General features: G+C 44.9%; 1 protein-coding gene across 1 annotated transcript; it reads left to right on the forward strand.

The window, feature by feature from the left end:
• Positions 1-20,853: 20,853 nt before the first annotated feature.
• On the forward strand, positions 20,854-25,276 carry RNF228 (ring finger protein 228). Its single transcript, XM_065558045.1, has one exon. The coding sequence runs from the start codon at positions 21,568-21,570 to the stop codon at positions 22,474-22,476; it is 909 nt and encodes a 302-aa protein (XP_065414117.1). The 5' UTR covers positions 20,854-21,567; the 3' UTR covers positions 22,477-25,276.
• The last annotated feature ends 198 nt before the right edge of the window (positions 25,277-25,474 follow it).

Consider the following 25,474-nt stretch of genomic DNA (forward strand, 5'->3'; position numbering starts at 1 on the left):
CTGACTCTGCTGGGGCTACATCTTCTGCTAATTATTGGAGAATTTTTCTTTGTAACCTTAGAAACCTTAGTTTCCCATAAGAAAGTCATTCCAGTTGTTAATTTGGTTTGTATTGGGGTATTTAATATCAAATCAAGCCATTAGAAATAAGTTCCTGTTCTTCATTTCAGATGTGAAATGTAGTGGGCTATTATAACAGAGTATGCAAGGAATGCATGCCAAGTCTCTAATCAGATGTCCTTCTCTGTCCAGAATTATAGTCATTCTTGGTGGGGGAAGGTTGAAAAGTTGTTCTGACATTTATTCTGGCAATTTTCAGCCCCTTATAATGTTGGGGGTTTGTTAGCTATGTCAGAGTTGCTTGGCTCATTTAACAGAATCAGAAGCACATTGTTACTCTTGCAGAACATGTCTTGGTTTTATAAGGGGTTAAAAAAGGCTAAATTAGTAATGCCCATAAAGTCATACACTTCTGTAAGGGTGTGACAGGGTATACCAGGCCCCCTGCCAGAAACCCAATTGCCTTGGTGCATCCTGGCCCAGTAAGTGTCCCTTTAAGGAGAAGGGCAGCAAGTTTGGACCTCCAGGGGTTACCTAGAAAGGCCTCCTAGGGTCAGTTGCTGGTGGAACTAGCGGCAGTTGGTCCTCCAGCAACTAGAAGGGCTGTGAGGAGACAGAAGCCAATCGGGGCCCAGCAGACCAGATAAAAAGGTCTGGCTGCTTCTATCAAATGGCAGTTCTGGGTGAAGCCAAGAGGAAGGACCTTCCCACTGCCTTAGCACAGGGAGCCAGGTCTGATCAAAGACTGAGTGCACTTTGCATTTAGGTCAATGGGAGACTTTTGATTTATTTTGTGAACTGTAAGGCCCAGATGGGCAGTCCTAAGTTAAACCTTAATTAGACTTCTGAAACTTAGGTGAGTCAGTGACATAGGGGTGAAGCAATGTTTTGTTAATAGTTATGTTTTATGTGAAGCTGCATGGTCTGATGAATTGCCCAGTGGAGTGGGAGTCAGGAGATATGGATTCTAGTCACAGCTCTGACATTGACCAGCTCTCTGAACTTGGGCACATCATTTCACCTCTCTGAGCATCTGTTTCCCACCCTTTGTCTCTTTCTGTTAGAGCTCTTCAGGGCAGGGATTGTCTCTTATTATGTTTGTACAGTGCCTAGCCCCATGGGCCTCTGATCTAAGTTGGGCCTTTTTCATTATCATAATAATTTAAGACCAGTCACTGGAGAATATCTTCTCCTGCTGGTCTTTTGTGATGTTTTGGGAGTTACAATCAGGGGATTAATAACGTTATATCAAGCCATTATCCTCTACTGATGAAAAGTACAATATCAGAGCTAGGGGATATTATTAGTAGTAGCAGTAGTTTGATCCAGACCAAGGTGGTGGTGGTAGTGGCTGAGGGCATGTCTTTGCTGTATGGTTAACCCAGGCTTTTACCTGCGTTTTAGCCCAAGCCTCCCTACCGTTCACACAGAAATATATCTGAGGCAGACTTGGAGAGGCTTTAAGCCTGAGCCAGCGTAGCTGGTTGAGGGTGTGTGGGATAGAACATGAGCTCTGGTTTAACTTGGGCTGGAACCCGCCCTCTTCACAGTACAGATGCAGGTTAAATCATGTGGGTGCTGTTATTCCTCCAATGCCATTTCCACAGTTCCTGCCCAAAGGACAGACAAGTTCTCCCACAACTGACTGGGAAAGAAGCCAAGGGTACATCTACCCAGCAAAAGAAGACCCGGGTCAACTGATTTGGGCTCATGCTGTGCAGCCAAAAGTAGCTTGTGTAGATATTCGGGCTCAAGGTGGAGCCTGGGCTCTGAAACCCAGTGAGGAGGAGGGTCTTGGAACCTTGGCTCCAGCCTGATCCCGAACATCTACATTGCTATTTTTAGTCCCGCAAGCCAGAGTCAGTTGACTTAGGTTCTGAGACTTGCTGCTGCAAGTGGGGAGAGGGTTGCTGTGTAGAAATACCCCTAGAGTGTTTCAGCACGAAGAACTATGCGATATACCCCCAGACACATGAGTGAGTTCAGAAACCATGAAGACACATTAATGCCGGTAGGGTTTTGGTTTGGGGATGCTTACCTCTGGGCTAGACTAACCCACGTGCTCAGGCCCATCACTCAGATTCACTGTGCAGTGAAGACATACCCGAAAGGTTATCACTGTCTGATGATTGCTTAAAGGCAGAGGTGAAACCTTATTGGTGAAGTTTCCACACCAGCATCATCACTGATACTTACTGGCACTCCTGTTGGCCAGCTCAGCAAAGGCTACAGACGGAGTGGGCATAGAGCATGAATGCTCTATTATCTCTAATCCCTCCAGGTCATAGTATAGAGAGCCCAGCTCTGTCACTCCCTGTGACCCCTCTTCTTTGGATAGACAGGATTTTAGTCTTCCTGGTTGACCATCTTTCACTTTTTGTGATCACTAAAAATGTGTTAAAAATAAAGCATTTCAGACATAGGCCTCAATTAACTAACTGCTCCATAATTATTTTGTGAGGTATTTTCTAAAGCTTCCGCACTCCCCTTTATGTGTGGGAACAAAAGGGAATCAGCCCCTGTGGAGGGCAATGCATCATAAGTAACTGCAGACAGTGTCAACAGAAATTTGAACAGCTTCCCCTCAGGATAATCCAGGATCAGCCACAGTGAGGCAGGAGGAGCTGACAACAGAGCTGGTGCGAGGAGCTGTACTTGGGCTGGCTGCAGGGACCTGGCATGGCAGTGCAGAGACTTCAACACTTGCCTTTGGCAGGTCCCATAAGACCTGCAGACTTGGGGAAGTGGGACACACTCCCTAACTTTTTGGAGGTGGGGCAAATCCTGTGTCTTCATCCAATCTCACAACTGAAGAATCAGAAAGGAACGCAGCCAGGTCAAACTTGGGGTGAGGGGGTTCTCTGTGAAGACACTTCTAGAGTACAAAGATAGTGAACTTCTACAGTATAAAATAGGTTCTCAAGTTGATCCAAAGTCCATCACAGTCAAAGGAAAGACTCCCATAAACTTCAATACGCTTTAGATCAGGCACTCAGTGCTTAATCCATTTAAAATAACTGTTAAATCTGGTATTTTTTAACACATTGGTTTTTTTGGTGGGTGAACATGAAATTTTAAAAAACACAAACTGTCATTTCAGCTCAAAACACAGCAATTGTAATTATAATCCCTGACTAGATATGATAGTATGACTGCAAATACCCCTGAGCCCTTCACTATTTTCTCTCTTTTGGACAAAATCTGGTTGAACATGTGTACATAATATTGTGGTATGACTGGACAAAACATGTTTAAAAGAACTGTTTTAAAAAAAACCCTCTGAATAAATATCTTGGATGAAATCCTGGCTGCACTGAAGTCAATGGCAAGACTCCCATTGACTTCAATGGGGCCAGGATTTTACCCCAAATATAATTCCTATCTTAGTTCAACATTGCTAAAAATGGGCAGTGATGATAATAATAACTGACATTTATGCAGGGCCTTTCAAGCAAATCTCCCATAGTGCTGAACAATCTACTCACAGTGATTACATATAGAACAGCCTCATGCAGCTGAGAAATGGAGGGAGTAGAGACTTTGATGGTGCCTGTGTGAAGAGTACTGAGACTCTGATCCTGTACCATCAAAGTCAGTGAGAGCTTTGCTATTGATTTCAGTGAGTGCCAGTTCTAGCCCCTGAAGGATCAGGCCTAAATCAGTGCCAAAGTGGACACTTGAATGCCTAAAAATTCAGGCACCTAAGTTTGAAAATGGGCATTATAATGATACCTAACTCTTATCTAGCACTTCACATCAGTAGATCTCCAACACGCTTTACAAAGGAGGTCAATATCTTGATCCCCATTTTACAGACAGGGAAACTGAGGCACAGACAGGTGAAGTGACTTGCCAAAACTTACCCAGTAGGCCAGTGGCAGAGCCAGTAATTAGACCCTGGGTCTCCTAAGTCCCAGTCCAGTGCTCTAGCCACTAATCCATACTGACTCATTATTATTATTTTAGTGCTGACAGCATCCTTGGTGCTATACAAAACAAAGGGCTAGTCTACACTCAAATTTTGCACCTTTTTAACTAAATTGTTTGAAATAACTTAATTAAATCAATGCAACCACCAAGCATGTGGACTCAGTTATACTGATACAAAGGTGTTTCGGTCAGTATAGCTTGTTTCAGTAAAAGCTATACTGAGGTCAATACATTTATGTTAGTATAACTGCATCCATGTTAGAGAGTTACACCAATGTAACTAAATTGGTTTTTCTACAGTTTTAGTTAAATCAGTACAAAAATTGAGTAGACCAGCCCTAAGACAAACACATGGTCCCTTGCCTCAGGGAACTACTAATAAAAATGTATAGGCAAAACAATGCTTAGGGTCATATTAACTCCTTGCACTGCGTGGCTTAAGACAGTGCAACCCAGTTTATAGGTCTTCCCCCCTGCCCCTCTTGCAAATTTTTGCAGTGATGGCTGCAGTCCACTTGAAACTATAGTTCTGAGGGGTGAATATTGCTCTATAGCTCATTGGGATGTTAATTCTTAAACCTAAAGATGACAATCTAAATATCAGCATTCCACTGCCGACCAATGTAGGAGAAATACTCAACTTATGTGCTTATTCCACAGTTCCAAACTGCCCCTTGTGACATCTTGGGTGCCATAAACCAAAGCTGCCAAACCTTCCAGCATCTTCCTCGCAACTTTTGCAGTGTAGTCATGCACTGTTGATATAAAAGCTGTGGCACACTGAACACTGTAAATGTTGGACAGTGTAAAAGAAATGGAATTGAATATAAAAAATTCCAAGGGTCACTGTACTGACTATGTTTATTGATTTCCATATTTAAATCAATAAACCTTGCCCATCCCCATCTCCACCCATTTTAATGAAGGTGCTGCAGAATTTCCAGATTGAGGTAGAAATAGGATGGCAGGGGTTGTCATTGAATTTAGGACCCACTTGCTGGGGAGCATGTGGGGCAATGGGTATGTTGATAGTAAGAGGAGAAGCTCAAAATTAATGCAGAAGAAAAGGGGAAACCTGTGTAGAAACCTTCAATAATGGAGGAATGGAATGGTTAGAGTGGTGGGAAGAGTAAGTCTATGACTGGAGTGGAGCATTAAAGTTCATTGTGGCTGTAATGGCTCAGCTGTTTAAAGGCTATGTCTACACTATGTACTAGGAGTGTGATTCCCCTGCTTGTGTATGCATACTCACGCTGGCACTCATTGAACTAGTGTGAGTATAAATAACAGTATAGCCATGGTAGCAGGATAGCAGCATTGGAGGCACAGCTGAGCTGTGCCTGAAAGTGGCAGGTATGTACTCAGCACAGCTCAGCCATGCCTCCACCGCCGCTACCCATGCTACTGCAGCTACACTGAGATTTATGCTAGGGCTAGCTCAGTGAGACCTAGTGCAAGTATATGTACACAAGCAGGGAATCACACCTCTAGATCATAGTGTAGATCTACACTAGACAGCTTGGAAGGTTCCTAGTTTTAACACTAGGAGGAAAAAAAAGGTAATCTTTTAAAGTTCATGAATGTGATGACTCTTCAGCTAGAGTCAGGCCCAAGCCAAAACTTTGTATCTTTAAGAATCGTTCAGTTTTGAGGAAATTGAGATTTTGATCCAATTCTGAACTCTGCAGCTCAGGGTCTGTCATGACTGAAACACTGGAGCCAACCATATTTTGTAATAAAGAGCCAAGAGGTCAAACTTTGATACCGAGGTTTTACCTGCACCTGTTGCACTGGCAAAATCCACATTTGCATATCCAATCCAGTTACTGCATGTGCAAACGGGTACTTATCTAGATGCATGCATAAATTCTGGGGGAACAACTTGCTTCTAAAAACATCCAGTTTATCTTTAAGTAGCATTTGGATCTTTTAATCTGTTTGTGAGATAAAACTAATACAGAGCCATATTCAGCAGCTATAGTACAATTCACAGCTCTGGGGTAAGGATCAGGCTTATACTTATACAAGCATCATCTGTACTTTAATATCACAGTATTTCTCCTATTCAATTAAAGGAACGACTAATGTTAATTTTTTCAGAGATCTTGGAAAACTGGGGAAATTCCCGAAGATTGCAGGACTGCCAGTGTAGTTCCAATATTTAAAAAGGATAAAAGGGATGAGCCAGGGAACTATAAGCTGGTTACCCTCATGCCAGTCCCAGGTAAAATAACAGAACAGTTATTTCAGGACTCTAGCAACAAAGAATTAGAGGCTAATATGTGATGTAATAATAAAAATATAATTAATGCCAGTCAGCATGGTCTTCTCAAACTAATCTGTTCTCTTTTATTTTGAGAAGTTTACAGGTGAGGTTGATAAAGATAATAGTGCTGATGTAATATACTTGGATTTCTCCAAGGCATTAGTACCACATGGTATTTTGATTTTAAAATGTGCATTATAATGGCCCCTTCTGGCCTTAGATTCTGTAAAAGAGGGTTTACTATAATGGGGCTATTTGTAGGTCTCAAAAGTAAGGCATGAAGTTAGACTGAATTATTGCTAAATTAGGCCCATAGATACTTGCCTTCCACTGATTGTAATAAAGGACGTGTCTAAATCCCTTACACTGCCATTAAAATCTCAACCTCAGACTTTAAATGTCAAAGAGGGGTAACTGGGTAAAAATGAATGGAGGTCAGACTAGATTATCTAATTGTTCCTTCTGGCCTTAAACTCAGAAATCTATGAATGACACACAGGATTGGTTATAAATGTAATATTTTTCTTTCTTTACCTTCCCACCATGGAGTGCAAACATTATTGGACATTTAAATTCTTTTCTGGCATACTGCATTCAGTATGCAGCATTTGCACTAGTTTTTGCAACATCTCCAAAAGGGAAAAGGTAGGAAGGCACTTTAACAATAAATTATTCAGGACTACAATGTATTAAGTAAAATGTTAACTTGAAGAAGAAAGCAGAAGCTGGTCTCTTAAAGCTTGTGATATAATGACATGTCATGAAAAACAATGCACAGTTTTAGTGAATCCTCAAAAGAGAGAAGGAACTGGATAGGAAGGGGAAATTCAGGTCTTCTTGCTAATGTAAATGAATTAGTTGTGTGAAAAGATGGAAGAGGAGAAGAGTTCTTTGTTAAATATTTACCATGTGAGCCATGGGTTTACTTACTTAATGCAGCCTAGAAATGTAGACAAAGGAATACAGTAAAAAACATTTTCCCCTTGATACTAAAATGTCATCTGTGCACTTTTGATATCACTGGAAATAATTTTTAATCATTAAGGGTCTTATCCAAAGCAGATTGATGTCAATGGAAACGCTCCCAGTGACCTCAATGGGCTTTGCATCTGTCCCTAACTAAACTACTTAATTATTAAAATATTCTTTATTTTTTTTATTAATTTTAATAATTAAGAAGTTCAATTTATGAGACTGCCTGCTTTGTTAAAGTGAATGAAAATGGGTTTTGATTTTTTCCTCAGGATTTTTGTTATCACCTGTGTCATTTATGTGTCTGACATTACAGATGTTACAGCACTAATTTTTACTACTGTCCCTCATTCTGAATTGTTGAGACACCATACTGGGTCTGATGCTACAGTCCTAATTCAGGATCAGTAAACATGGATTTATCTCAATGGAGATGTACCTGTCTCTGGGCTGGATCAGGTCCATTCCTGGGTCACGTGTTTATCAGTTAGCATTTGCTTCTTTCATATATAAAATAAGCCAGATATCAAACCTTATCTATTTTAATATGTCTATAGTACAACATGGAGATGTGTATAGCTGAAACAATTTCATTATAGATGATTGCTATGGGGATTTATGCCAACACAGGCTGGGTGGAAAATGTGACTTTTTATTACATTTTGGGGCTGATTCACCAAATGCATTACTTCATTTTACACCAGTGTAACTCCACTGAGATCAGTGGAGTTACCCAGCATAAAACTGGAGCAATGCACTAGTGAATCAGGCCCAACATTACAATTCAGTTCATCCAAGCTGCAGGATGAAAAATATTAAAGATTATTGCAAAGCGAACAATCTGTATTTCATTAAAAGTTGTTTGCCACTCTTGCTCAGAATTGATAACAAGATTTATGCTGAATAGCATCCAAAGCCTTAGAGACTGGTTCAGCCAAATGTCAACTCGTCCTTTCCTGTAGATACTTAAATTTTGTTTTTTTCTTCGATTAATATGTTTTGCCCCTAAGAACTGGTCTTAAAAATCTGAAAGCCCAAATAAAAAAAAATTAAATACTATAACTGAAACAGGAAAAGAGTGGGGAGCATATCCAACTCTTTAGAAGGAAGAGAGATTCTTGTAGTGCAAAATCTGAAACATTTTCACTATTGTTCAGAAAGAAAACTATGGAGATGCAAGCTATGTATGGATCTTTACAATTTTGTGAGAGAGGTTACTCATGATTGCTTTGACTCCAACAACACCCTTCCCTTTGGATGCATCAATGGAGCAGGAATAGATGCATCTAGAAACGCTATGCTCAAAAATTTAGAGAAATACTAACCAAAAAAAGTAGTAACGTTCATTGGTGGATACAGGGATACAGTCACTTTGGATAGTCATGAGACATAAGAAATGATAATTTCCCATGGGTCGTTCTGTATCAGAGTATCCCTATATATACAAGGCAGGGCACTAGAATTGGACTCAAGATACCTGGAGTGAAATCTTGACTATATCGAAGTCAGTGGGAGTTTTGCCATTGACTTCAGTGGAGTCAGGATTTCACCCCTCAGCTCAATTCCTGGCTCAGCCATAGAATTCTTGTTTGATCTTGGGCAAATTACTTAATCCATCCTGTGTCTCAGTTTCCTGTTGGCAAACTGGGGATAGCACTTCTCTACCTCATAGAGGTGTTGTGAGGATAAAATCCATTAATGTCTGTGAGGTGCTGAGATGTTAGGGCAATAAAGACTAGATGAGTAAGCAAGCAGATAGATAAATATCTGAATTGCAGTGTTCCTGTGTACCATTTTCTTTTCTGAGCCCTGTAACTCAGGGATGGCTGCATTTCGGTGGTGTTGTGTGCATATAGTCCTTAATCTTGCAAACATTTTCACACACATGTGTCTTTACATGTGTGCATAGTCTCGCTTTCTTCAGTGGAGCTCTCATTTGTGTAACATTAAAGCATGTGAGTGTCTGCAGGATTGGAGTCATAATTTATAAAGTATTTTGGGATTATGTTTAAAATATATATCTATCTATATCTATATATATAAAAAAGATGTTTACTGTGTATCCACGAGTATTGATTTTAGAACCAGCCAAAATAATGCGAAGCAAAAGAATAAGTTACGTGGATGAGGGGTCAGGGTAGCACATGGGACCAGGAGAGTATATAAGGAGTCTTGGTCAGTAGAAAGAAGGAGAGACAAGTCAAAAGTAAGAAGGTCTGGATGGTGGAGACTCTGGAGCCAGAAGAAGGGCCAGGGAGTGGCCCTGTGGCCACTGTCCTGTATAAGGGGTAGAGAACTGGGAGAGAACCAGAGCTGAAGGAAGCCAAGGGGCTGCAGAACAGTAAAGGGGAAGTTTCCTGCAAGTCTCTGAGTACAGGGAGAAGGAACGCCCAGGGAGAAGCCTTGTGACTAGTGTCCTGGTCAAGGGCAGACAGCTGGGAAAGCATCCAGAAGAGATCAAGGCTGGGGTGGGTGAACACTGTATGTGTAATTCATTTGTGTGTCTGAACTGTATTGGAGTGCACAGAGATACTTCCCTTTTGAGGGAAGATTGATACTGAAAAGGAGTTAAGCGTGATAAAAAGACAAGAGAGACAGAGGTGTTTGAATTAAGATAGTTGTTCTCAATCAAGGCTGCACGAAACCCTGTGGGTACACAGAGGTCTTCCAGAGAGTACATCAACTCATCTAGATATTTTCTTAGTTTTACAACAGGCTACATAAAAAGCACTAGCGAAGTCAGTGCAGACTAAAATTTAATATGAATGTTTATACTGCTCTATATATTATACACTGAATTGTAAGTACAAGATTTATATTCCAATTGATTTATTTTATAATTATGGTAAAAATTAGAAAGTAAACAATTTTTCAGTAATAGTGTGCTGTGACACTTTTGTATTTTTATGTCTGATTTTGTAAGCAAGTAGTTTTTAAGTGACGTGAAACTTCGGGGATATGCAAGACAAATCAGACTCCTGAAAGGGGTACAGGTGTCTGAAAAGTTGAGAGCCACTGAGTTAAGATATGCAGGGCCGTCCTTAGAATTTATGAGGCCCTACGCAGTGTTATTAAACTGGTGCCCCTATTCCCGACTTGCTCTTAGCAACACAAACATAAGCTTACAGTATTGGAAAACTTACCACATGCACTTTATTAAAACCAGTTTAAACAAATTAAGCACACTATAATGCTGATGGACTATGTCGTCCCCTCACCCCCATTGCTGACACACACCGAGCTTCAAGCTTCGTATGGAGCAGATGCTGCGGCAGCCCAGGAGGGGAGGGACGAGACAGCAAAAGATACTGAGCTGCCCTGCTGGTGGGGGGGATGGGGCAGGGAGAACTGGGTCTCCAGTTGCTCCGTGGGGCCCGGGTCCAGGGGGCTTACCTGGAACAAGAAGCATCCACTGGTCGGGGTGTCCGTCCATTGGGTGCCGGTGCTGCCTCCTGCCCAGCATGATCTGGGAACCCCATGCTCCCCGGCCTCCACATTCGAATAATGGCGGGGCTAGAGTGGGCGCACAAGGTGGGGGGGGAGGAGCCACATGCGCAGCACCCTCCCACCAGTGCTGCCCCAGGCCTGGAAGGAACCCGAGGAGGCGGGGAGCCCAGATGTGTGCTGTGGCACAGCAACCAGAAAACCCTGGGCCTGCCGCCAAGCCTCTCCCTGAAGACTCTTATTGTTCTACTCTTCTCCATTGAAGATGAGTCATGAAAGTGGACTTCTCCCATCAGCTGAGTTTGTAGCTCAGAGCACCTGGTAGGAGGGGGATAAAAACCCCAAACCAAAGGAACTAAGCATGTCTATGCTGCTTGGACTAGGGGAGAGAGGGGGAGGCGGGGGCCAGGTATTTCTAGGCATAAGCAAGAGATCCCCTGCTGCTTAGCCTGGGTTAGCCCTAAAAGTCAAATAATGCTTGCTGATTATAGAAGCCTATATTACTTTTTTGACACCTAAGACTGTAGCTCATCAGTGTGTCTGTTTGCTTGCTTCAACCTTGTAAATAACTCTAATTCCCTTTTTCTATTTAATAAATCTTCATATAGTTTACTATAGAATTATTTATGAGTGTTGGCTTTGGTGTGAGACCTAAAGCACATTGACCTAGAGTAAGTGACTGGTCCTTTGAGATCAGAAGTAACCTGAATATTGCTGATTCTTGATGTAAGGGGCCATCTATCACAGAGATACGCTCTGCTGGGTGGCAAGACAGAACAGAGAACCCAGGGGGACTGTCTGTGACTACATGTGAAGGCTCCTAAATATGACTACTAGCAATTTGCATCCCTCCAGAGATGAAAGAATATCCCATAGCTCGTACACAGAGAGATATCAATAGCTAATGTGATTCTCCATGTTGCTTACATTTTTAATACACTAATGGTCTGTGAGACAGCATGTCACAAAAAGCATTGCTTAGGCCTGGTCTACACTACGGGTTTAGGTCGACTTTAGCAGCGTTAAATCGAATTAAGCCTGGACACGTCCACACGACGAAGCCCTTTCTTTCGACTTAAAGGGTCCTTTAAACCGGTTTCTTTACACCACCTCCGACGAGGGGATTAGCGATAAAACCGGTCTTTGCAGGTCGGAATTGGGGTAGTGTGGACGGAATTCGATGTTATTGGCCTCCGGGAGCTATCCCACAGTGCTTCATTGTGACCGCTCTGGACAGCACTCTCAACTCAGATGCACTGACCAGGTAGACAGGAAAAGACCCGCGAACGTTTGAATTTCATTTCCTGTTTGCTCAGCGTGGAGAGCACAGGTGACCACGCAGAGCTCATCAGCACAGGTAATCGTGATGGAGTCCCAGGATCGCAAAAGAGCTCCAGCATGGACCGAACGGGAGGTACGGGATCTGCTCGCCATATGGGGAGATGAATCAGTGCTAGCTGAACTCCGTAGCAGTAAAAGAAATGGCAAAGTATTAGAAAAGGTCTCCAAGGCCATGAAGGACCGAGGCCATAACAGGGACACACAGCAGTGCCGCGTGAAAATTAAGGAGCTACGGCAAGCTTACCACAAAGCCAGAGAAGGAAACGGAAGGTCCGGGGCAGAGCTGCAAACTTGCCGCTTCTATGCGGAGCTGCATGCCATTCTAGGGGGTGCAGCCACCACTCCCCCAACCGTGTGCTATGACTCCGTCAATGGAGAAACACACAGGGATGACGGTTCGGGGAACGAGGAAGATGAGGATGGAGGTACTGTAGGTAGCTCACAGCAGCAAGAAAGTGGAGAAACCGGTTTCCCCAACAGCCAGGATATGTTTGTGACCCTGGACCTGGAACCAGTAACCCCCGAACTCACCCAAGACCCTCAGGGCACACAGGAGACCTCTGGTGAGTGTACCTTTGTAAATATTTGTAAACATTACACATGGTTTAAAAGCAAGCGTGTTTAATGATTAATTTTCCCTGGCAATCGTGGCCAGTACATCTACTGGAAAAGTCTGTTAACGTGTATGGGGATGGAGCGGAAATCCTCCAGGGACATCTCCAGAAAGCTCTCCTTCATGTACTCCAGGCCAGTAGCACGTAGTCTGGAATCATTGCATAACAAAGCATGGCAGCGTATGGTCCCGGTGTTTGCTGGCATGCAGACAATATCCATTCCTTATCTCTCTTTGTTATCCTCAGGAGAGTGATATCATTCACGGTCACCTGGTTGAAATGGGGTGATTTTATTAAGGGGACATTCAGAGGCGCCCGTTCCTGCTCTTCTGAACAGAAATGTTCCCCGCTGTTAACCACGCGGTGGGGGGGAAGGGGGAAGTGATCATCCCAGAGAATCATGTGTTTGTGTGTGTGGGGGGTGGTTTACTTGGGTTCGTGCCGCATGTTAACCGGGAAACCGCAGCCCCTCCTTTTACATTGAAAACCCATTTTAAATGGACAACCCAATTCATCCTTGATATGGGAAATGCGCTACTGTTTGAAACCTTTCCCGCATGTTAAGAAGGTTAAAAAAGCCAAAACACTGTGGCCTACTATGGCTGCTTGCAAGCCGAAATATGTGACCTTGTAATGAAAGAGTGTACCCATTGTTCTCTAAAATGTGTCTTTTTTAACCACCTCTCCCTTCTCCTCCACCAGCTGCAAATGTTTCTCCTTCGCAGAGGCTAGTGAACATTAGAAAGAGAAAACGTAGGACGCGGGACGATATGTTCACGGAGCTGCAGATGTCCTCCCACGCTGATAGAGCACAGCAGAATGCGTGGAGGCAGTCAATGTCGGACATGAGAAAAGCACAATATGAACGAGAGGAGAGGTGGCGGGCTGAATGGCGGGATGAAAAGAGCAAGTGGCGGGCTGAAGACGATAGGTGGCGTCAGCTTGCAGACAGACGGCAAGAGTCAATGCTCCGTCTGCTGGAGCATCAAACTGATATGCTCGAGCGTATGGTTGAGCTGCAGGAAAGGCAGCAGGAGCAGAGACCGCCGCTACAGCCCCTGTGTAACCAACAGCCCTCCTCCCCAAGTTCCATAGCCTCCTCACCCAGACGCCCAAGAACACGGTGGGGGGGCCTCCGTCCACCCAGTCACTCCACCCCAGATGATCGCCCAAGCATCAGAAGGCTGGCCTTCAATAAGACTTAAAGTTTTAAAATGCAGTGTGTCCTTTTCCATCCCTCCTCCCCCACCCATCCCAGGCTACCTTGGCAATTATCCCCCTACTTCTGTGAGGAACTAATAAAGAATGCATGAATGTGAAAAAACAATGACTTTATTGCCTCTGCAAGCGGTGCTCGAATTGGGGAGGGGAGGGTGGGATGGGGTGGTTGGTTTACAGGGAAGTAGAGTGAACTGGGTCGGGGGGGGGGTTGGAGGGTTCATCAAGGAGAAACAAACAGAAGTTTCACACAGTAGCCTGGCCAGTCACAAAACTCGTTTTCAAAGCTTCTCTGATGCGCACCGCGCCCTGCTGTGCTCCTCTAACCGCCCTGGTATCTGGCTGCGCGTAATCAGCGGCCAGGCGAGTTGCCTCAACCTCCCACCCCGCCATAAAGGTCTCCCCCTTACTCTCACAGATATTGTGGAGCGCACAGCAAGCAGCAATAACAATGGGGATATTCTTTTCGCTGAGGTCTGAGCGAGTCAGTAAGCTGCGCCAGCGCGCTTTTAAACATCCAAATGCACATTCCACCACCATTCGGCACTTGCTCAGCCTGTAGTTGAACAGGTCCTGACTCCTGTCCAGGCTGCCTGTGTACGGCTTCATGAGCCATGGCATTAAGGGGTAGGCTGGGTCCCCAAGGATCACGATAGGCATTTCAACATCCCCAACGGTTACTTTCTGGTCCGGGAAGAAAGTCCCTTCCTCCAGCTTTCGAAACAGACCAGAGTTCCTGAAGATGTGAGCATCATGTACCTTTCCCGGCCATCCCACGTTGATGTTGGTGAAACGTCCCTTGTGATCCACCAGGGCTTGCAGCAGCATTGAAAAGTACCCCTTGCGGTTTACGTAGTCGGTGGCTTGGTGCTCCGGTGACAAGATAGGGATATGGGTTCCGTCTATGGCCCTGCCACAGTTTGGGAATCCCATTTCAGCAAAACCATCCACTATTGACTGCACGTTGCCCAGAGTCACTACCCTTGATATCACCAGGTCTTTCATTGCCCTGGCAAATTGGATCACAGCAGCCCCCACCGTAGATTTGCCCACTCCAAATTGATTCCCGACTGACCGGTAGCTGTCTGGCGTTGCAAGCTTCCACAGGGCTAGCGCCACTTGCTTCTCAACTGTGAGGGCTGCTCTCATCTTGGTATCCTGGCGTTTCAGGGCAGGGGAAAGCAAGTCACAAAGTTCCATGAAAGTGGCCTTACGCATGCGAAGTTTCGCAGCCACTGGGAATCGTCCCATACCTGCAGCACAATGCGGTCCCACCAGTCTGTGCTTGTTTCCCGGGCCCAGAATCGGCGTTCCACGGCATGAACCTGCCCCAGTGACACCATGATTTCCACATTGCTGGGGCCTGTGCCTTGTGAGAGGTCTACGTCCATGTCAATTTCCTCATCACTCTCTTCGCCGCGCTGCAATCGCCTCCTCGGCTGGTCCGGGTTTTGCCTTGGCATGTCCTGGCTCTGCATATACTCCAGGACAATGCGCGTGGTGTTCATAGTGCTCATAATTGCCGCGGTGATCTGAGCGGGCTCCATGATCCCAGTGCTAGCTATGGCGCCTGGTCAGAAAAAAGGCGCGAAACTAGTATCTGATGGACCAGGAGAAGGAGGGAGGGCCGAGTGACGACATGGCGTACAGGTACAGGAACAGGGAATTAAAATCAAGAAAGGTGGCTGTGCATCAGGGAGAAACACAAACAACTGTCACACAGAATGGTCCCCCCAAAGATTAAACTGAAAACCCTGGGCTTAGCAGGCCGTTGATTTCACGGAGGAAGGGGAAGCAAATGAATATAGAACAAATCTATTTTTTACATCTTAAGCTGGCAGCCGACGGTGCAGCATGACTGATAGCCTCTGCAGTACGATGACGACGGATACCAGTCGTAATATACCATCGTCTACCAAAAGGCAAGGGGCTGCTGCTGTGTAGCAATGCAGCCCCACGTCTGCCAGCCCCACGTCCGCCAGCACCCAGATCGCCCTCGGCCTCTTCTGGGTGCTTAGCAGACAATACTGGGCAATTGGCAGAAAATAGTATACTACGACTGATAGCCATCATCATCGAGACAGTAGCATGTCTGCCCAGGTGCCCATGATTGACAGCCACTGCAGTATGACGACGACAGTTACCAGTCATAATATACCATCTCCTACCAAAGGGCAAGGGGCTGGTGCAATGCAGCCCTACGGCTGCCAGCCCCACGGCTATTACTCATGCTACACCGTCTACCGCCAAAAGGCAGTTAGCAGCTGCTGCTGTGTAGCAATGCAGTCCCACGTCTGCCGGCACCCAGAGGACATATGGTGACGGTGAGCTCAGCTGAGCTGAGCGGGCTCCATGCTTGCCGTGGTATGTTGTCTGCACAGGTAACCCAGGTAAAAAGGCGCGAATCTATTGTCTGCCGTTGCTGTGACGGAGGGGGAGGGGCCTGATGATATGTACCCAGAACCTCCCGCGACACTGTTTTGCATCATCCGGGCATTGGGTTCTCAACCCAGAATTAAAAAAAAAGGCGCGAAAGTAGTATCTGACGGACATGGGGAAGGAGGGAGGGTGGGCCGAGTGACGACATGGCGTACAGGTACAGGGAATTAAAATCAAGAACGGTGGCTGTGCATCAGGGAGAAACACAAACAACTGTCACACAGAATGGTCCCCCCAAAGATTAAACTGAAAACCCTGGGTTTAGCAGGCCGTTGATTTGACGGAGGGAGGGGGAAGCAAATGAATACAGAGCAAATCTATTTTTTACATCTTAAGACAACGGTGCAGCGTGACTGATAGCCCTCGGCATCTTTCTGGGTGCTTGGCAGCAAATACTGGGCGCTTGGCAGTTAGTGTATTACGATGGCCTTCAGGCCTATTGCACAATCTGCTGCTCAGGGAAGACTCTGCTAATGTGCGATGAGCCAACTTGTAATAGGACGGTTACCAGTCGTAATACACCATCTACTGCCAAAAGGCAAGGGGCTGGTGCAATGCAGCCCCACGGCTGCCAGCACCCAGATCGCCGATGAAGGCTACCAGTCTACTGCACCGTCTACCGCCAAAAGGCAGTTAGCAGCTGCTGCTGTGTAGCAATGCAGTCCCACGTCTGCCGGCACCCAGAGGACATATGGTGACGGTGAGCTGAGCGGGCTCCATGCTTGCCGTGGTATGTTGTCTGCACAGGTAACCCAGGTAAAAAGGCGCGAATCTATTGTCTGCCGTTGCTGTGACGGGGGGGAGGGGCCTGATGACATGTACCCAGAACCTCCCGCGACACTGTTTTGCATCATCCGGGCATTGGGATCTCAACCCAGAATTCCAAGGGTGGCGGAGACTGCAGGAACTGTGGGATAGCTGTGGGATAGCTACCCATAGTGCAATGCTCCGGAAGTCGACGCTAGCCTCATACTGTGGACGCGGTCCGCCGACTAGAGCACTTAGAGCATTTTATGTGGGGACACACACAATCGGCTGTATACAACCGATTTCTATAAAACCGGCTTCTATAAATTTGAACTAATTTCGTAGTGTAGACATACCCTTAGATAGAATGTGTCTATACATCATCATAGCAACCACACCAGCAATCATTATAGCTAGGGTGAAGAAGCTTTTACCCACTGAATACCTCTTTTTCACTTGTTTTATTAAGATGTGAATTTTATCAAGATGTGAATTTTACATATTGCCCATTAGCCAATTAGCGTTTCTTTCTGTTGATCTTATAATTATGCCCAAACTTCTCAATTTGTTCCATGTGTTTTTCAAGCCAGAGTTATAACAGGCTTTCCCAAGTTTTAGAGCAAGCATATCCTTATTAGGTGTAGCTTCAGTTGACCTCAAAGCAGATATAAATCAGATACGAGAAATCAGGACATATAGATGAAGGCCAAACAGTTAAAACAAGAGAATGCAGAAGACAGATCTGGACTTCATTAAAACGTTTGATACAATGCCTCAAAAAAATCTGATGTGGAAAAATTAATTCAAAGTGACTAGGGTTTGAGCACTTTCAGATGGCTTGAAATTAACTGAAAGACAGAGTAATGCAGAATGATGATAATATCAAGTTAGTGGTGTCAAGGATGATTTTATTTACAACTGTATTACAGTTCTGGAAGAATGAAACAGTGCATTACTTGAATGTGCAGATAATACTAAACTGGGAGGTGTCAAGAGCCGCAGTGAGGAAGAAAAAGGTATATGAGGAAACCATAAGAATAAAGATGTACAGGAAATAAAATGAGATTCACTGTAGGAGAAAATGTAAGCCAATGCATCTGAGGGAAAATAATCCAAAACACAGATATTCAGTAGGAGAGAGATGCAGCACTGGAAAAACAATAATATTGAAAAAGACCTGAGGGTGATTCTGGATGGCAGATTAGCTATGAGCCTGCAAATCAATATGGCATTTTAGAAAAGTGGATTGTTGGGACACACATGGGAAACAGCACACTGTGGACTATGAAAGCAATAGTCTCTCTCTGTATTGCAGAAGGGAGGCTGAACCTACAAGTCTATAGAATTCAGTAGAGTGATTTTGAATTTACATCTTGAGGTAAATAAGCAAAGAATATAGCTACTGTTTGGAGAATAATAATATGTAGTTGTTATATAGCTCCTTTCATCAGTAGATCTCCAAGTGTTTTACAAAGGTCAGTATCATTATTCCCATTTTACCAATGGAGAAACTGAGGCACAGAGGCACAAAATGACTTGTCCAAGGTCACTCAACCAGCCAAAGCCAGCAATAGAAACAGAGAGAATGAGAAAGGTTTAAAGGTTTAGAAAACATGCCTTTCATAGTGATGGACTCAAGAAGCTCAAATCAAATTAAGGGCTAACTTGATTACAGTCTATACATACTTACATGGGAAACTAATACTTGATAATGGGCTTTTCAATCTAGCCAACAAAGATATAGCAAGATCTAATGGCTGGAAGTTGAAAGTAGGCAAATTCAGACTGGCAATAAGGTGTACATTTTTAAAAGTGAGGGTAATTAACCATTGGAACAATTTTCCAAGTGTGTGGTGGCTTCTTCATCATTGGCAATTTTAAAATCAAGGCTGGATGTTTGTTTAAAAGATATGCTCTACTTCAAAAGGAATTATTACTATGGCCTGTATTATACAGCAGTTCAGGCAAGATGATCTCAATGGTCCCTTCTGGCCTTGGAATCTATAAGCCCAGACATCCTGAGTACCAGTAGAGTGTAAACTGCTTCATTCCTTATATTCAGACTACTCTTTCCTCTACTAAATTTTATCCCATTACTTCAGATTATGCTATGACCACCTACTTTAAATAAGTTTCTCTCTCCTGGTTTCACCATTCAGATATGTGTAGAAAGTTTTCTAATCTGCCCTTATTATTTAGCAAATAATATCTACCTTTTGTTTTAATCTTCTCTGATAAATCAGTCCCTCTGAACAAGTAACAATGAATTTATCTCCCACAATTCCCTCCAATTTGTCCAAATCTTTCTGGTACTAAAATGTCTAGAACTACCAGCAGTATTGTGCATTCTAGAGGAACTACGTGGCCTGGCCGATATTATAATAATTGAAGTCAGGGGAGTTACTCCAGGTTTATACAAAGGTAACAGCAAAATTTTGTTTAGTGAGACCTGTTAGATTGTGGAATATAATCTTATTGGAAGTGGTGAAAGCATCATCATTTTGGGTCATTTTAAATGAGACCAGACAAAGCACTTCATACTGTAATGCAATGGCAGAATGTGAACAAGGAAACCTTCAAAGCTACTTTCATCTCCTGATTCCATGATGCATGAATTATCTTGCATTTCTAGCATTCATATGGAAGGTGAATCATATTGCTCTGTATGTTCCTTGTAGCTCACCAAAAAGCAAACATTGTGTACTGGTAACCAAGCATTATTTAACACAATATGTATCTGCAACTGTACTTAACATCATACTAGCACTAGTTAGCCTTACTCAAAGCATAATGAATAATTTTCTAGAAAACCAGATCAAACCTACTAATCCTAAACTGTACTCCTCGCTGGAATATCTTTGACAGAATCAGTGCAACATCTTTTAAGACAATTAAAGATTGGGAGAATTTATCCAGGATTCTCCATCATGAACATTCTTTTAGATTACTGGAGGTTCAAAGAACCACTGAGAATTCTTCATATAATGCTAGGCAGTTAGTAAAATGGGTATTGCTAGTAAAGAATAGACCATTTGGAATTTTAAAAGCTGATGGGAGGGACATTGGAGGAACAACAAAGATAGATAAAAGTATATAAAAAGGCAAAATTATGGGTAAAAAGGATCATATTTATTGTAGTAAATTTGCTACATGGTTCTTATTAGTTGCATGAAATCCACATATATTTAAAAATGTAAATATCCATGACAGCTCCGCAAAATATTTGATTTTTTTAAAATCAATACAAACCACAACTTGTAAAAAGTAGTAGCACTGCTTCCTCTATAAGAACATGGGCCAAATCACACTCCGCTCACTCACACAAGTAGTGCCATTTAAGTCTATAATATTACGTTCAAATGAGTATGGCAAAGAGGATTTGATCCCGTATTTGGTCCTGGCAGAAAATTATGTGAAGAGTGAGAAAATGTGTCTAGAGCCAAATCTCCTGACAGTGATCTGAAGGGAAAAAAAATGGGGGGCAGCATACCAAGCTGAAGCTCTCCTTGAACCAGACCCACACCCACAAACAAATCAGACTGCCATAGAGGGTCCTCAGTAAAGGCACCTATATTAAGTCAAAAGATTGAAGTAAACGAAAGGCTAGTAATGTGCTTTGGGGGGAAAATCCTATGTAGGGGATCTGATTCTGCTCTCAGTTAAATCAATAACAAAAATCTAATTGACTTCAGTGGGAATGGCCTCATAATTGTATTTCTAAAACATAAATGAGTACAGTGAGAGAGCACAATTGTTTAAATATATGTCTCTAATCTGGTAGTCAATTCCTGTTCTGACTCTGAAACAGACCCATATCAGGGCTCAGTGCTGGTCTATGCATTAGATCTCAGTTCAATTCTAACAAAGGAAAACCTCCTTCAGAATCATCATCAGCAGGGCATTTGTAAGAGATCATTATTTTCAAGAAGAGAGAAAACCCCATTCTCTTTTTACGGCTCCAGCCTGGCCCTGGGCTTCCTAATTACAATCAAAAGGTTAAGCTGGCCTTGTGATCAGTGGGCTTTCGTCCTTGAACACAGAAATGAGCTCACAGCTGATCATGCAGAGGCAACCGCTGGTGTGTGTCTCTCTCTTCCCTGCCGCCCGAGCCTGTTCGGAGCAGGAACCCCGCATTACATCACCGGCTCGCTCGCTTGCTCCTGGGGAGGGAAGGAGCAAAGCGGCGACTCCGGGGGGCTGCTGCTGAGGGTGAGAAGGGAGAGGCTCAGGAGCCCAGGGGGCGAGGAGGCTACTGCGGAGGAGCGGCCGCGCACGCAGGAGCGGTTCGAATCCCGCAGCTAGAGGAGGATGCAAGAGTTACGAGACATGCATTAAAGAGGAGGGGAAAGGGGGAGACCAACCCCCCGGCCCAGCCGCCTCTTCCTTCGGCATCCTCTCATGCGACGGTGCCTGCACCCCAAGGGCAGCCGGGCAGCGGGCTCCAGCTCCCAGGCTGAGAAGAGACAAGCCGGTGGGGGAGGGTCGAGCTTTTCTTTTTCGGTGGCGCTCCCTCCCTCCCCCGGCTGAGAAGATGTTATGGCCGAGCTGGCGGAGAAGGGCAGCGGCTGCCTAGGGACGGCGGGCGGGCGGCAGCAGCAGGATGGGGGGGCGGTGGATGGCGGGGGGCCGGAGGAGGAGGCGGCGGCGGCCGGGGCCGCTAACCCCCCTAACTACGAGGACTACGAGTGCAAGATCTGCTACAATTACTTCGACCTGGAGCGGCGCGCGCCCAAGCTGCTGGAGTGCCTGCACACCTTCTGCCAGGAGTGCCTGAGCCAGCTGCACCTGCGGGCCGCCCAGCGCCCCCCGCCCGCGCAGCCCGGCCCGCCCGGCGCCGCGCCATGGCGAGCCGGGGCCAGCGGCACCATCTGCTGCCCGGTGTGCCGCCACCGCACCGCCCTGCCTGACCAGCGCGTGCACAGCCTGCCCGTCAACACCAAGCTGGCCGAGGCCTTCCCCCTGCAGCTGCGGGCCCGCGACCCGCTGCCCCAGGACAGCCTGCCGCCCGCGCCGCGCCCCGCCGCCGGCCCCCAGCCGCGCCCCGCGCCCCACGAGGCGGGCCCAGCCCCGCGGCCGCAGCGCCCCGGCCCGCGCTCCTCGGGCGGGGGCTACGAGAGCTGCCAGAGCTGCAAGCGGGCGGCGCTGAGCGCGGGCTGCGTGTGCGTGGTGTTCTCCTTCCTCTCCATGGTGGTGCTGCTCTTTACCGGCCTCATCTTCGTCAACCAGTACGGGGGGGAGCCGGGGCCCGGCAGCCCGGCCTCGCCCTCCCCCGTGGGGCCCATCTGCCTCTCGGTCGCCAGCATCCTCGCCCTCTTCTCCGTCGTGGTCACCTGGCTCATCTGCTGGCTCAAGTACCGACCCGAGGCGGGGGCCGGGGCGGCCCCCGGGAGCGGGACCCCCAGGGGGCGGGCTGCTGCTGCTGGCGGCAGGAGGAGCCACACGTAGCGCTGGGGCCGCGGCCGCCTGTTGCTGCAGCCGCCGCCGCCTGAGGCTGGGTGGGCCCCCCGGGTGCGGGAAAGCGGGGGCCCTGCGGGGTACTGGGCCCGGGCGTTTCCACCCACGCGCTCGCCAGGCCTGGTCCCCTCTTGTCTCGGGGGATAAAGGGAGGGCAGGTGTTAGAGGAACGGATACCACAGAGCCTCGGTGCATTTGACGTGGTCTCTTCCCTTCCACACACCCTGCACTCCTTATCGCCTCTCTGCCTCCACGGGGGAATACAAGGAGCCACCCAGGGCGGGGGGACCTGCTGGCCCGCCGTGCACTTGGCCTCTTCTCTGCACGCGGAGGACGCACCTTAAACTTGTCTGTGCTCCACACTTGAGGAGGGACCCTGCAAGAGGCTTGGAGGAAGTTGGACCATTGCACCTCAGTGCACTTGCCTTCTTTCCTATACACGGGCACTTATCTGTGCTTCAGATTTGAGGGAGCAAGGCAGGGGTCTTGAGGAAGTGGGACCATTGTACCTCAATGCAGTTGTCCTGCTACTTCCTCCACAAAAGTCATGCACACAGTCCTTGATCCTAGTCTGTGGATGCAAGGAAAGACCTTGTCATGGAGAGAGGTGAAACCATTTTTCAAAATTCACTTGAACTGTTACCTGCTTCTCACCCACACATGCAAACTCCTTACCGCCCTCTCCCTTATGTTCCCAGCCTAAGGGGAAAGACCATGGGTGGGAGAATTGGAGGAGATGGGTTAGTTATTTCGGTACTCAATCCTGAAGTGCAAATCCTTCTTTGGAGAGTAGGATCTTGTTAGTGGATAAGGATGCAGGGCCATAATTTTGAGTGGCAGTGTTGTCTAGTGGATAGAACACAGACTGGAGCCAGGCACTTTTGAATTCTAATCCTGGCCTTGCCACTGATCTGCTAGGTGGCCTTGGGAAAGTGATTTAGTCTCTCTGTATCGTGGTTTTCTCCTCTGTAAAATGGGAATAATAATTCTTATTTACCTAGTTCAAAGGGAGTTGTGATGACTAATTAGTTAATGTTTGTAAAGCACTTTGAAAATGTCAAGTGCTATATAAGTGCTAGTATTATTTATTATTTATTTTTCACTACATAAAGGAAGGGAGGATAATAGAGGGAATGATATCTGGACAATTAATGAGTTTGAGATAAATGCATTCTGTACATGTATAGAGTGATGGGGGGATGTATGATGGAGAGCGCAAAGAAGGCGGGAGAATTAAGAAGTAAGATCTGTCAGCTATCTTCTTGCCAACTGGAGGGTAAGATACATGTGTCTAACAGATATAGAATGGCCTGGCATCTTGGGAAATTAGGAAAAGTCAAGGGGTAGGAAAGGGTCACACACCATTTCCCCACTTTTATCATTTATCAGCATACCCTTGTTTCCGTGCTTGCTAATGCAGAGGGGATGCAGCCGTTTATCAAAGAAAACTGGCTTACTGTTGCCCCCACCTGGAAGATAATTGAAGAGATGCATTGGTGTTGTTACAATCAGAGATGAGATGAGATGACTGTGTTCATTGTATTTTGTACTTTTCCCTTTTTAACTTTTAAAAAAAGGAACTTCAGTACATGTACAAAAGAGCTGTCTTAAACTCCTGTCTTAAAGAGACTGCGTCAAAGTATTCCCACATGTATCGAGTACCCCTCTGTTCCCCCTGTACAAGAAAACTGCCTCTATAAAGCAATTGAGTTTTTGCCAGGCCCTTGGGTGGTTGTTTAAAATAGGCTTTTCTATTTCATTTTTAGAGATTGTTGTTTAATGTGGGTAACTGAAACACTGTTTTGTGCATTTTAAACAATTTACTGAAGATGGTTTAATTAATAGACTATAGCTCTAAAACTGGGATGAGAGATTTCTGTGGCACAAAATAACAACTGATTGGCCATTCATTTAAACTTTTATATGATGAAAGGAATCCCACATTAAAATATTGATTTTCAACAGCACAGTAAAAGTGGAATATGATAGTATCATTTACGTATTGATAATTAGCCTTCAGTTACGATAGTTACAACTAGAAAGTGTTTTTCCCCCCTTCTTGATATGTTTCATTTCTGTATTATGAATTTCTCTAGAAGGCCAGGAGAACACTTTTTGTATATGTCAGGTTGGGACTTTAATGCATTTCATATATGGTGAGATATTCATAATGAGAGATGAAAAAAATGTCATATAATTTGTTTTGTAATGTACAAAGGAGAGCACTCTATGTAAGTACTATTGTATGTTGCAGGATAATTCGTTTGGTGCCTGAATTTTTAAAAAAAAACTTAATTAGCTGTTATCTCTTATATCTGGAATGAGAAACTGCTTCTTCTTCCATATTTCTACATAGTACTGTATTGGAATGAAATGATAATTTTTGTGCTTAACAATTGGAGAATTTAAAGGTGGTTGTATATTATTCCCTGTGTATTTATGCAAGCTTTCTGCATGATATCCTGACAAGTATTCTATTAATAAACCTTACTTGACCACTTCTATTTATGACAAGTGAAAAGAAATGTATTGACTATTTAGGAGCAGAAAGACAGCAACTGAAGACTTGTTTTAAGTGTGATGTGTTTTATGACTGCACAAGTGATGTGTAGTGTGCATTGTCTTGATTATCACAAACCTGTAAAAATGTAGTATTTGTACAAAGATCCATTATAATGAAAGTACTTGACGAAAACAGTATGTGATCTTTGTGTCACTTATATTCATGAACACCTAAATCTGCGCCAGCCTTTTCACACAACAGAAAATAAAAATGTTATGGGGAGATAAATTACTGGATTCTGTTCTGGCTCTGTGCTAACTTTCCGCATGACCTTGGTCAAGTTATTTAAGATGGTATTTTCAAACTTGGATTAATAAATTAGGTAGCTAAATAAAAATATACCTTTGAAAACTGAGCATAGCATTGACTAGAGTAGTAGATGTGGATACTTTGCACGTAAGAAAATCAGAGCGCTTTTATTTAAGT

The sequence above is a fragment of the Chrysemys picta genome, chromosome 9 (genome assembly GCF_011386835.1).
Source record: "Chrysemys picta bellii isolate R12L10 chromosome 9, ASM1138683v2, whole genome shotgun sequence".
Lineage (NCBI taxonomy): Eukaryota > Metazoa > Chordata > Testudines > Emydidae > Chrysemys > Chrysemys picta.

What these genes read in the sequence shown, in the direction of transcription:
- RNF228 (XM_065558045.1), top strand. Translation starts at nt 21,568, where the DNA reads ATGGCCGAGCTGGCGGAGAAGGGCAGCGGCTGCCTAGGGACGGCGGGC.